Genomic DNA, 13,222 nt, shown 5'->3' with positions numbered 1-13,222 from the left:
CTATGCAAACTACAATTTCTTTTGAAATATGTGATGAATTTGAGTATCTCATTGCAAATTTATTTATTTAAATTCTAAAATCCCCAATCTTCTAAATATTAACACTAAAATATTAAATATTTAAAATATATATGGTAAAATTCAGTGGCAGATGCATTGGCATCACTGAGAGATACACAACTATGCACTAACTACTTCCCCACTCCTGCATGGTGCTTAGCACACCACTCACATGTGGCCAGATCCTCTCTGCAAATCTGCTGGAAAATTTATAAAATCAGCTACTGGAGGATGACACTCATATAAGAACAACCCTCAAGATGGTTTTATTAATATAACTGTATCGATATAGCTTCCTGTGCTTTGTGGTCAGGGTACTTTGCATTTAGGCTACCTTTGTGTGTTAAAGCAGATAGAGTGAACAACACATAGTAGTCACATTGCTTAACTCCCTGCAGGGAGATAGTTTGATATTGTTGTGATGAACATCATAGAAAAAAACAGGATAGAATAGAATAGAATAGAACAGAACAGAGCAAAACAGAACAGAATGGAACAGAACGGAACAGAAGCCAGTGAAGGTTACAAAGCTCTCACGTTGGCTATTGTGTTATTGTTGGACAATCACAGGATCAGAGCACTGCAAAGATGAATGTAGTTGTCTTCGCTTCCCCTTTTTCCTCTTGCTCTACAGCAAGCATAGCTTAACACAGTTTATAGTCTTTCCAAGGATCTATTTTGTATTCCTAGATTTAATCATTTCATATCCCTTGGATGCTTCTATTTTTATTGTCTAAAAGAAGGGGAAACAATATTGCCTTTCTCAAGCCTCTTTCTGACTTCATTTCTTTTGATGAAAGGCTATTGATTCAGGTGTGTTTGAGTGAACCTGTGAATATGCTGCTGACTCAGGAGTTCTTTAGAGTCACTAAAATAAATGTGAAATGCATGATTGTTTTTCTTATGTAAGTAATTGGTGAAATAGAAAATGGTTCTGTTGTTATTTGCAAAATGCAGTGAAGGGATAATATTGTTATCAAGGGATGTGTGCTAGAATATTTGACTTGTACTTCCTAGATTCCATTTGTCTGCTGTCAACCTATACCTCTGGTTGCCTTGTAAGCATTAGACACTTAAAAAAAAAAAAAGGATAGCACAAATTATTCACCATTAATTCTTGAAAATGAGTCACTATTAAAAGCTTAATTGTTTGCTGAGAGGGTCCAAATTAGTGGACTTTGCAATATCAAACAAAATTGAAGATATTTGTCCAAATTAAAATGGAAACACGCATCCAGAATATACCAAATGAACATGTATGCTCCTGTAATAATAATTTTATTATCTTCGGCTTGCAGGCCAGACTTTTAATTATGACCCTTTATATCAGTGAAAACCATGTATTTGGGATTAAAAACCTATTTCTTTAACTAGTCTAGTTAAAGACTGTGGTTTGATATACTCTATGCTACAAGTTTTTTAAAAACCAGAGAACACTTCTAATAACACTTTTCTAATTTCATGGTTCAGTGCACAGTCAGTAAAGATTTAAATAATTCAGAAAGAAAGCCTATTCTGTTTCTTTATTAGAAGTTTGAGTCAGGCAAATTCTTTGACATTTAATAGGTTTTTAACCCTTTTAATAACTTCTTATAATGAAATTTATTGGAGGTTGTTTTAAATAAAGGGTTATTATATTAGAGTGAATAGCAGTCAGTAGTTTTTTATGATTAGTTTTGAGACCTTGGCCCTGTGTGACTCAAAGGATATTAAAACATAAAGTAGAAAAAAACGTTAATAGTCACCAAATTAACTGTGTGCCAAGAACTATAGAAACTTTATATTACTGCATTCCTGTCATTATGCAATTGTGCTATAAAATTTTGAAGTTGAATTTTRAGTATATAGTTGTTTTAAAGGAGCTTAAGATCACTTATAGAACCAGTACTGTATAAAGCAACCTGAAGTGATGTAATTTTTAACAGACTGGTTGTGGAAAGATTAGAGTAGTGAATTTAATAGTGTTTTGTGGGTTTTTTTTTTAGTTTATGGTTCTATTTACATGTGGGGTTTCTGCTGTTTAATTTTAAGACTGTTTTCCTAATCAACACAAATTTTGAATGATTCTTTCCTTTTATGCTGAAAATGCACTGGGCATGGTATGTAAAATACACTCATATACAACACTGAAGTATCCCCCCCAGTACCCACTTACTTTAAAACTTTGTCTTTCATTATGTCATTGGCTGACATAGAAGGGAATTATAAAAATGAGATGATGAAAACACACATGTCTTCCTCTGTTAGGTAGTGCTTCGGGTTATTCCTCTCAATGTGTTTTGAATGGTTCTCCATGGTCATTTTACAGTAACATCAGCTTTCATAACAAATCTTTCTTTAGAGTTCATTCTTGGATATATGTGTAACAAGAAGATTTGCTTACAGATTCGATCTATACTTTAAAGCATAACTGAATGCAAATAAAGACCTGAAATTATGTGGATCTTTGGGTTTGATCAGCCTTCATTCATGCTAGGACATACCAGCTTTATCCACTCCAATCAGTGAATCCTAACTTGTTTTCAGATTTCAAACTCATAAATATTGGGTCACTTTTTGTTTTTCACTGGTGTACAAATGCAAGTGTTCATTTAGTTTCAAGTTATCTCACTGTATCTCACCATGGGGAAAAAAAAACAAACATGAAACTATATGGTTTGTTTTTAATTCAGGAGACATTCATCTGGAATCCTACCTACCAATATGCATTGAGTAATCATGTGGTATTGCTGCTCAAAATAAGTATGAACTTTGTAAAACACTTTTTGAATGTCTAAAATAAGCATTTCTGTATTTTAAGACACTCTTTTAAGCTTAAACTTAACTCTGATTCTGTGATTCACTGATATTGCTTGCATTTTGGATCATTACAAAAATGTATGAGGTTTTGTTTGTTTGTTTGTTTTGCAATTGTTTGTTCTCACTGGAAGTGATGGGTTTATTCTCCCAAACACAGTTCCTTTTCCATATGCTAGATCTCACAATTCTGCCTTGTATCTTAACGTATGATTTTTTCTTTTGAAACCTTGAGAGTCAAGTGATTATGTAGGAATTCAAATTCTTTCTCTCTTTTTTAATGAATATCTTTGTGTCACTGGAAGACCTCTTATACAATGGTTTATAGTACAAGACAATTAAAAACCTAAGATAAAAGCATCAAAATTCCTCAGCAAATCTCATGACTTTCAAGAGATTGGCACAACTTGGGTAGTACTACAGTTTAATGTAGCACTGTTCGGGAATATACAAAGGTTCAGTTTTAATATGGCACAAGCACTGGCAAAATTTGCCCTGGAAATAAAAATGAGAAGATGCCTAATAACAGGTCTGTTGCATCTACATGGTGACTAAAATAGCTGACACCAGTGAAGAAGGAAGCACGTTGTGGGTATCTTGATTGATCCTCTTGTGTTTTTCTCTCAAAATCTTTGTTGGAAGTAATTGATTGAAACGTAGCCTCATATAGTATGTAAAATTGTTTCTCCCTCACTAGACTTGACCACTCAAGAAAGAGGTAAAAAACCATCAACCGTTTTCACAATCTTCATCAGAAAAACTCACATGGATTCTCAGCTAGTAAAAAAAAAAAGCAAAAATTGCTGTTAGACCTGATGGTGATAATAGAAATACCGCCTGCTGTGCCTCCGCTTGAATTTGCCCAGGGTAGTGGGATATGTGATCTCTGCTTGCTTCAGTGACTGAGCTCTATGTATTTCTCCTTGTGTTTTAATGTTTTCATCTCCAGTTGTAGAATTCCTAGTGTTTCTTGCATACACTTAGACCTGTCATTTTTATTTTAATCTGTAAAGCCAGCCTGTCTTTCTTCCTTCATTGAATGGTTACTTTTTTTAGAAATGTATTTAGGTAGGGAGAGACAATTTGGGCTTTTATGGCTTTTGAGAGATATGTTACATCACAGTTCTTATTTACAAGTAAAATAACATAGGAATTATTATGCTAACAGCACGTTCCATTTGAAACTGCCTGCCTAATTCTTCCTGTGAAAAACCTGTTAACTTCCTAAAGTCACTGTTTGGGTTGTTAGGTAAGAATCCTGACATTTGACTCTCTCTGCATCTTGCGTCATTAACCACCTATTACCAGAAAGACAGCTATTAGGGATTTTTGTGTGCTATAGATTATGGATTCATGCTGTAGGGATTTGAAGGTCTCTATCTGAATACTGTGTCAGATGAGGATATCTGTATCTTGTGGAGTTTTGGGCATGATTTCAAGAAAGATGAAGACTGTTGGACATAATCCAGAGGACAGCAGCAAGAATGATCAGAGATGTAGAAAACACAGCATATGAAGAAAGTCTTTCAGTCTTCAGGTTTGATTGCTTAGTCTAAAGAACAGAAATTGAAAAAAAATTCATAATAGCCTTCAAGTGTGTACAAGTTCTCTGCAAAGAAGGAGAAAACATTCCTCATGTCCACTGGGAGCAGAGCAAAAAGTAGTAGGTTTAAATTACAACAAAGGAGATTTAGGTGAGACATTACAGGGGGAAAAAAAAAAACCTTTCCAGTGTAAGGATAGTTAAGCACAAGAATTGCCTAGGGAGGTTATGAAGAGGTTAGACAAACATCTGTCAGAAATGATTTAGGTATAGCTAATCCTGCTGTGGGATAAAGTGTTGGACTAAATAACCTTTTGAGGTCCCTTGTAACACTATTTTCTGTGAATCTGTGATTAGGATACTGTACTCATTTTGTCCCACAGTAAGATGTTTCTGTGTAGGGATTATGTGACTCTATTCTGCCTAAAATGCTTTTCTTCATTTTTGCTTTAAGCCAATGGGTAGAACGATGGTCTAACATTTAAAGCGCTTTAGTTTTACCACCTTAGTAACTTTGAGCAGGGCACTCCTTCAAGAGCTTGTTTTCAGTCACATAACAAAGTGACTGTTCGGGCTGCACGCTAAACATGTGCCTATGAAAAGGGTTGTAGGTACCCACCCCGGGAGTAGTGGCTCTCACTATGTCTTTTGAACTTGCAGCCAAACACTTACATGGGCGGATGCTCCATTTCTGCCTATAAGTGCAGTGCAAACAGAAAAATAAAATAGCCATGAAAAGAAATGTATCCTAGCTTCCCTGTTAGTAAAACCAAAATAAAACCAGACATCTTCCAGAGCTGAATGTAGCACTACTTGTGAAATATCCTGGACTCGACAGATGGAGAGTGATATTAAAGTGCCAGATATTATCGCTGTTACCTCATCAGAGAGGCCACAGCAGGTGTCAGGTTAAGACCGTCCTTATTCGCTGCAACTTTCAAACTCCTTAACTTTGTTCCCCGGCTTGGGACTCTGCCACCCGGCAGGATTTGTGCACAGCTCTGTGTTTGGCATGCAGAGCGGAGCTACTGCTCAGCCACACGGTGGTGGGTTTTGGAAAACTCCACCTGGAAGAACAGGGAATAGGAAGGTTCTGATTGTAAAGTAGTTTATAAAAATTGGTCATGCTCTGCCTGTAATGTTGACAGAGACTGTGTATGATTAGCGCCAGTGTGTTTGCAGTGTCTAGGTGAGCATCGCATTTGAAACAGGAGCATCCTGCCCTGCCGTAGCAGAGCTGCCGCTCTGCGGGTTTCACAGGTAGCGACCATTTGGTCGCTGCTCTCGAACCCAGCAGGGAAAACGGGGCAGTTCCTGAAGTTTGTTGATTGCTTAGAAAATTTAAGATTCACCCTCAGGTGCTTTCCACAGTGTAATCTTATAACTATTCACAATTAATGTTTATGTGGTTAGCGGCCTGTTTGTACTGGAGGGACACCTTGCCAAGCACCACGACTCTGGGAGAGGGTCTTTGCTGGCACATTCCCAGGTCACACTTCTCTGTGCAAGGCAGACCCCTAGGGTAAGGGTTTCCGTCTTGGCATCTGAAGGGGAACATGTATTGTTAAAAAAGAGGTCTCCATGCTGCTTTTTTAAAGGTAAACTGATATTCCTCTGATTTAAAAATTCAAAAGATAAGCTGAGCCCCCATGGAAAAAAGTGTGTGTTTTTTTTTTCCTGCTGAACCTACTCATTTGCAAATCTCAGAATGAAGGGTCCTCTTTCAACTGTGTGCATACCTATTTTGTCTACCTTTTTGGTCTCCTTAGGCATACTGCCCAAGTATACCTTTTGATGCTGTCCTTCCTCTTCCTCTCTCCCCCTGTCTCTGCCAAGTGTACGAGGTTGCCACCAGTTGGTGTCATGTTATCTGCACATTGTATGCAGTCCTTCAGTGCTGGAGCTAAAAGTGAAAACAGACTGTTTAAAAATATGTGTTGTTTAAAGATGACAAATGCAGAATGCTCTGCAGTATCTATCTGATAATATTTGAAATGTTTTTAATAAAGATAAATAAAAGAGCTTTTAATAAAGTAGCATTAGTTTTAATAATGACAAGTGCATTTAATTTTACCTGGGAAAAAAATAATCAAAATTATAACCTTTGCTCTACTTTCACTGAGCTGGATACTTTGCAAATTTATTCAAAACCCTGAAGCACCTGTTTGAAGCAGAGTTTCAAATAGTGCTTGTTTACATTTCAGAGTTCATGAAGCCAGTAGAAGTATTACCATTAAAAAATCGGCAGTGCTTTCCCAGCCTGCTGTCATCTCCCGAAAAGCTTTCTTCTTGGCACCAATCCGGCCCGGAGAGGTGCCTCTCCCCTGCAAAAACCCAGAGGTGTGGGAGCGGGGCAGCGCATTGCCAGGCCCTGCCGCCACCACAGGCAGCAGCTGGTGAGTAGCGCTCGCAAGCGCGGCCCCAGGGCTGCCTCTGTGCGCCGCCACCACCGCTGCTCCCCAGCTGTTCCCCAGCCAAGAACAGCTGGATGGGGAGGAGATGCAGCCGGGGAGGAGGCAGAGCTTCCTGGGCACGGCGGTGGTGCTGTAGCCTGCCAGCCAGAGGCAGAGGGGATGGGAGCTGTTTGGTCTTCCTTTCTCTCCTCTGGTGGTTCGGTAGTCATTGCATGAACTTGAACGTATCTGTATTGATAACCGCTTTTTTACCAAAAGCTATTAATTTCTAAAGCAATATAAATACAGGTGTAATTGTGATGTCATGTTGTCAGAATCTATTTCAAATAGTTTGTAGAGATACATGTATATTTAAAGTGGTAAGTATTCCAGAACTCAATGGTATTATCAGTTTGATTTACTGCCAACCAGTCAGCTTTACAAAAATCAATCCCCAAGCTCATAAAATATGTCCCTAAAATTTGTAATACTTTATCAATAATCAGAAAAAAGGTGAAGCTCCAGATTTATCTTTTCTTTTCCTGAGCCTGATTCAGGAGCTTACTGGTTGAAAGGTATCTCACAGATTGGTCTGATACACAGGACTGTGTGTATGAGAGAGAGAGGTTATAGAAATCATGAGTTACAAAAAGTAAAAAAAAAAGCACTTGAGTGATCTTTAGACATTTTGGATGACACTTCTAACAAAGACTGTCAGAGAATAAATGTGGTTATGTTAATATATTGAATCATTAACACATGCCCTTATTGTAATGGAACTTACGCAATGATAGTTCCCATCAGATGCTATGCAATATATATGGCATGTTTGTCTGATGCATTGAAAGACAACTATATCTATTTCATTTCAGCTTTGAACTGACACTTCAATTTTAAATCACCTACCTAACACCTTAGCTTAAACCTGAGCTTCCCCTTGACACTCTTTGTCTTTTGTCATCTCTCTGTATGAGTACACTGAAAGACATTATAAGCAATCTGCTGTAGTGTCTGTGTATGGTACATTTGACCTCTGGATAAGAAAAGAGTTTCATCCTCCAGTGCTTTTAATTCTTATCCTTGCAGAGCCTGAATTTGTTGCTTGAATTAAAATAGTATGTCTCGTTAATACTAAGATGCAGTGACCCACATAGCACAATGGATTCATTTGTCAACTCTGCAACTTCAGGGCTTTCAGTTCATGTATGTCTTAGCAGCAAATCAACGTGGAAATCAATTGATCAGGCTGTCAGAGAGTGGATCCTTCTTGTCAGTGTTCTGCATCTCACTGGGCAGCACAAGGCAGAATAGGTTTGGACTTAATAGTACATACTCAAACTCTAAAAATTCTAGATCCCAAATTCACTGCTAAAGCACACACAAATCTTCTGAACAGTAGGAACTGGAAATTGTCTTGAATTTTGAGGATATTTGTGTTCTGATCTGATTCTGAACTTCAGAATGCAAACCTGTCCCTGTTTGTTAGCATTTCTGAAATACTTGAAACACAGTCAAAGAAAGCAGTGTCCATTTGTGCCCCCCATAGTGAAACAAGCTTTCAGTGCTCCATGCTATTCCCACGGGCTGAGGCTAGAGCCCAAACAGTTTATAACAGTCAGTGTTATGCAAATGTCAATTATATCCTATTTTGTTTATTTCCAGTATTTATATGTTTATTTAAGTACTTGCCATTTCTTTTGAACACAATGCAGCCAACCAGGCAAACTGAGGTCTAAAGGAACAGAGCACTTTATTAGTGATATGCTTAATACAGTTTTTTTCCTCTTGTAGATGCAAGATTTACGGAATACAGAAGGATCCCAGTATAGTTCCCATCCTCAGATGGCAACCATGAGGCCAAGGGTTCAACCTGCAGATATTAGGCAGCCAGGAATGGTGCAGCACGGGCCGCTGACTACTATTAACCAGTCCCAGCTCAGTGCACAACTTGGTTTGAATATGGGTGGAAACAATGTTCCTCACAACTCACCCTCTCCACCTGGAAGCAAATCTGCAACTCCTTCACCATCCAGTTCAGTCCATGAAGATGAAGGAGAAGATAGCTCTAAGGTAGGCTTAGATGCTAGGATTACGATGTAAATGGTGGATATTTTTAGGACCTGCTAAATGAATCATATGGCCACAGTTATTAAGGTGATACTTTTTTAATTGTGGGTGATTGAATGAAGTGGGAAAAAAAAGGGTTATGAATACACATCTTCCAGTTTCCAGTCAATTCTTCAGGCATCTTGAGTAAATGACATCATTTGTCTTTGAGTGAACAAACTGGAATCCTGTAAAAGATTAAAGGATAGCCATTCCTGTAGGACTTTTATATAAAGGTTGAGGTTTCTCACTTACATAGAATGGATGCTTCTTCCAAGTTAAAGATAAGCAATTACTGCAATAAAAAATGTGAAATGTGTGCACAATATGCTAATCTTTGCTACTTGATCACAAGATGAGTGAACATCATAGCAACCAGAAACAGAAAGATCCTCTAATAACTTTAAAAATCTTGCCTTGAAAAACTCAAAGACCCATTAAGCATTTATACTTTTGGAGGTGCTGATACTCCAGCATGATATATTTAAGCTTCATTTTAGTGTCACTACAGGCATAAAGTAATAATAATCATTTAAGTAATAAATAATATATTTAAATGATAAATAACAAGCTATATAGCAGCTTGCATGCAAAATCCTCCCAAAACTCCCCATATCCTGAAAACCTCCCCAAAGTTAAGCAAGTATATTATCTTAATTTTGGAAACAGAAAAAGATTGTGACTTAGCACAAAGTCATCCAATAAACTGGAAACAGAGCATATTGAAATTGAGTACCTCTTAGCTCTGTTTTATGGTCACTACAAAATAGCAGTCCTATTATGCAGTAGTGAAGATGTTGTAACATAGTTATAACTTGTGGGGAAAAGTTGCAGACTTGCAAGGAATGTGAAAAAAACACATTGTGAGTCACTGAGGAGGTATAATCCAGTCAAGAAATGTATGTCTGATTTGTTTTCAAATTATATTGTTTCATGCCTCAAGCTATAAAATAATCATGTAATTGGAAACATATGTTTTACTACATTTTGAATAAATTCTGATTCAAAGTTTTATTTCAGGACTTTACCCTGATTTCACAAACTTTAGGTTTTAAAAGTTACTGAATAATTCATACATTTTAAATGAGCACTTCCTTACTGAGGGAGACTTTAGAATACAACTATATAAAAATAATTCCAGGCAGCCTTTACTTTTTCAGAATAATTTATTCACTGTTCCTGTTTCTTTGGTAATATTTTTATGTATTGGTGGGATTGTGCAAGATGCTGAGATCTTTAAACTTCTGGAGAGAAAGTCCAAGGAAATAATTGAGGTATCCTTTTTTCTTTTATTGAATACTTCACTTAGCTAACCCTTATATGTGGTGTACTTTCTCAACACTTCATGCTAGCAAAAATGTAGGATTGTGGTTTCATGCAGACAGTGACTCATCTGAAGCTAATATTTTCAATAAAGAAATACCAAACTCTGCATACCGAGTAAGACTTGGTCCTGCCTCTGTGGATGTCAGTTTATATAGTGTAGATCTTTTTAACAAGCCATGTTACTTTGGAAACCTCTCTTTAAAATTGTCTCAGTCTGAGTAGAAATAGATCAGAAATGGGAAAACACACAACACAAGATTAAAAAGAAAAATGAGTCAGTAGGCAGAAGTTGATACATTACCTTCAAATTCTTCCATAATTATCATTTTCTGTGCTAACAGTAATGTTTTAAAAAATCTTAAAATTGATGATAGAGGGCTTAAAGTAGTCTCTGAATAATAGGGATTAAAATGCAAGCTTGATGAGGGGCAGATTGTGCCATATCTGTCTACTGTGGGATTTTTTACATCTTCCTGTTAAATGCCTGAAGTTGGCCACAACTGGAGACAGTGCACTGGGCTAGAATGGCTGATCCAATGTAATAGTTCCTTTATCGCTCGTAAAAGCCAAGAGATTTTGATTAATCAGTATAAGGAACTAGTGTATTGTTGTAGTTTACGATTTAAACCCCTCTGTTGTGTATCTTTGTGTCATACTGGTCTTCCTGGAAGCTGCCAATGAAGGGATATGGATACTTAGTATAAACCAACTTTCTATCTGTTTCCACAGCAGTGACAGTATATGATTTTCTCAGAGCTGCTCTGGAGGGGTAGGTGAGGTTTCTTCTCATTCCAGAAATTGTCTTCCTAGTGAAAGAAAATGCTGGATGGGGACAGGAAGCCATAGAGCAGCAACTCTGACTCTTGTGAGAGCTATATCTTTTACCTGAAAATAACTTTGCTAAATTTGGAGTTTTCTCTTTATTTAATAAATTGTCCAGTAAATGTGTGAAACAATTTAATAGATCAAAGCCAGAGTTCGTTATTCAATTTAATTGAATAACAACGTTAAATAGCAACACACACGTTGAAGTCATGTGGTGGCTACCAGTGATGATCATACTTGAATAAATTTCAAAGCGCAGCTTCATGAAGTCAGTAAGATGTTCCTGCCATGAGGACTGTGTAAAAAACAAATCTCTCTGAATTCATCTTGTTATTAATAACAACAACAGTGACATTCTCCTATTTAATTGGCAAGAGATGTTGGCCAATTCCTTTACCAACATTGATCAAAAAGACAAAGTGTATTTTCAGATGGTATAGGTGTCCTTTACCTCAATGTCAAATGACCTCCATTAGTTTATACCAGCTGAATACTCAGCCTTACATTTAACAGAGAATCCACTGAACCTTTGATTGCAGATTTGGTAGAGAAAACCCTAACAACCCTAACGTTTCTCTGTGGAGAAAAAATAAAGAAATCTCAGTGTCCTGTTCATGTTTGCATGAATTTATAAAATGGGGATGACCAAAGGTATAAACAAATATATGCCTTTGGACTAGAAATATAATTGTATCCCTACTGCACCATTGATTTGAGAGCATGTAGGAAATTACCGTATCAACTTAATGTACATATCCCAAATACCAGCAGTAAAGAAACTTAACAAACTGATGTAATTGTGCATGCACTGAGCTTCCAGGCAGTTCATTCAGTGGTAAATATCATTCAAATTGTTCTAAGCCCTATTCATAGAAGAAACACATGTACACAGCTACTGGCAGCAGCTGCTAAATATTTTTTGACAATGCTTATTCTAATAAGGGCCATTTCATATAGGCCACTTGGACTTTAAACTGCAGATACTCCTTAGCTAAAGAGCCCAAAAGAGGGAAAGGAGCTGTGTTAAAGAGTACTCGGTTGCACTAGACTGTCACTCTGAAAGCAAGACAGCTGATGTTGCTTGACCATACAGTCAGTGACAACAGGAGCATCTATACAGATGGAAAGCTGGTTAGGACCATGGAAATAGGAACTGAAGTCTTTGACCAAGGCAGTTGTTTGTGCAGGTGGTGTATATCCTTAAGTCTGCTTAAGTCTTCTGAATTCATTATGTAGAGCTGTGGTTAGAAGAAAAAAGCGTAAACTTAAAAATCTATAGACATAAGTAGCTAGAGGAACATTCTAAACAAAGTGGCCACTTACCACATGCTTTATTCTGACCATTGGAATATTACATTTATGTAATTCTTGCCATAATTCATATTGTTGGATCATTAAACGTATTCTGTTATTGCCGAGCATAACTGTGAGATGCTGAAAACATTATTGGTTTGCAAATATGTATTTCTCCATAGATGGATGACAGGGTTTTCTTCCATGCTCATTTGAATATCACTTATGAGCAAATTTCAAATAATGTAGTTCAGAGGAAAGATAGTGAGAGGACTGCAAGAATTAACTAACAGAAACACGATTACCAGAGAGCTGCTGCAGCATATTCTCTTTATGTGGTAGAGGTTTTACAATATTTACTTTATATGATAAGAGTTATAAGTAGAATTCTATGTTGTCTGTTCAGCCTATTATGCAGATGGTGCTTGATTAAAATCTATTTTAAACTACAGCTATTACTGCAAGATAGTGTGCGTAAAACAGCTCTCCTAGCTCCATTAAAGGCTTTGGTACTATTGCAGTTTATTTTAAATATGCTTATAGACATTTTCCAACTTCTCAAGGGACATTTAGATATCCACGATGTGCCTTACTTGATAGTTTTAAACCTTACACTAGATATTCTTGTGATCTATTATGTGTGCAACATGGTTAATGTACACTTTTTTAAAGTGAAAGATTATTGCTTTCTTGTGATAAATAAGTTAAATACATCACCATAATTAAGCAATAAGCCATGACAGGAGGTGGATTACGATGAGCTAACTACACCGCTAGGGATTTTGAGGCACAAGTCTATGCCTAGCAGAATATATATGTTTTTTTTATTTTATTTCTCATCTGTCTCTGCTTTGGTGGTTAGAAGTGGAGTCTATGATGC

At 37.0% G+C, this 13,222-nt stretch overlaps 1 protein-coding gene across 1 annotated transcript in view; it reads left to right on the top strand.

Annotated features, from left to right (window-relative positions):
• TOX (thymocyte selection associated high mobility group box) overlaps positions 1-13,222 on the top strand; it is a 220,762-nt gene that overhangs the window by 165,345 nt on the left and 42,195 nt on the right. Inside the window, exon 4 of the mRNA XM_026054696.1 lies at positions 8,584-8,862. Within this exon, the coding sequence (XP_025910481.1) occupies positions 8,584-8,862 (279 nt within the window). The remainder of the gene's footprint in view (positions 1-8,583; positions 8,863-13,222) is intronic.

The sequence above is a fragment of the Apteryx rowi genome, unplaced genomic scaffold, assembly GCF_003343035.1.
Source record: "Apteryx rowi isolate R43461 unplaced genomic scaffold, aptRow1 scaffold_96, whole genome shotgun sequence".
In the NCBI taxonomy this organism is placed as follows: domain Eukaryota; kingdom Metazoa; phylum Chordata; class Aves; order Apterygiformes; family Apterygidae; genus Apteryx; species Apteryx rowi.
This window is presented reverse-complemented; position numbering and strand designations above follow the sequence as displayed.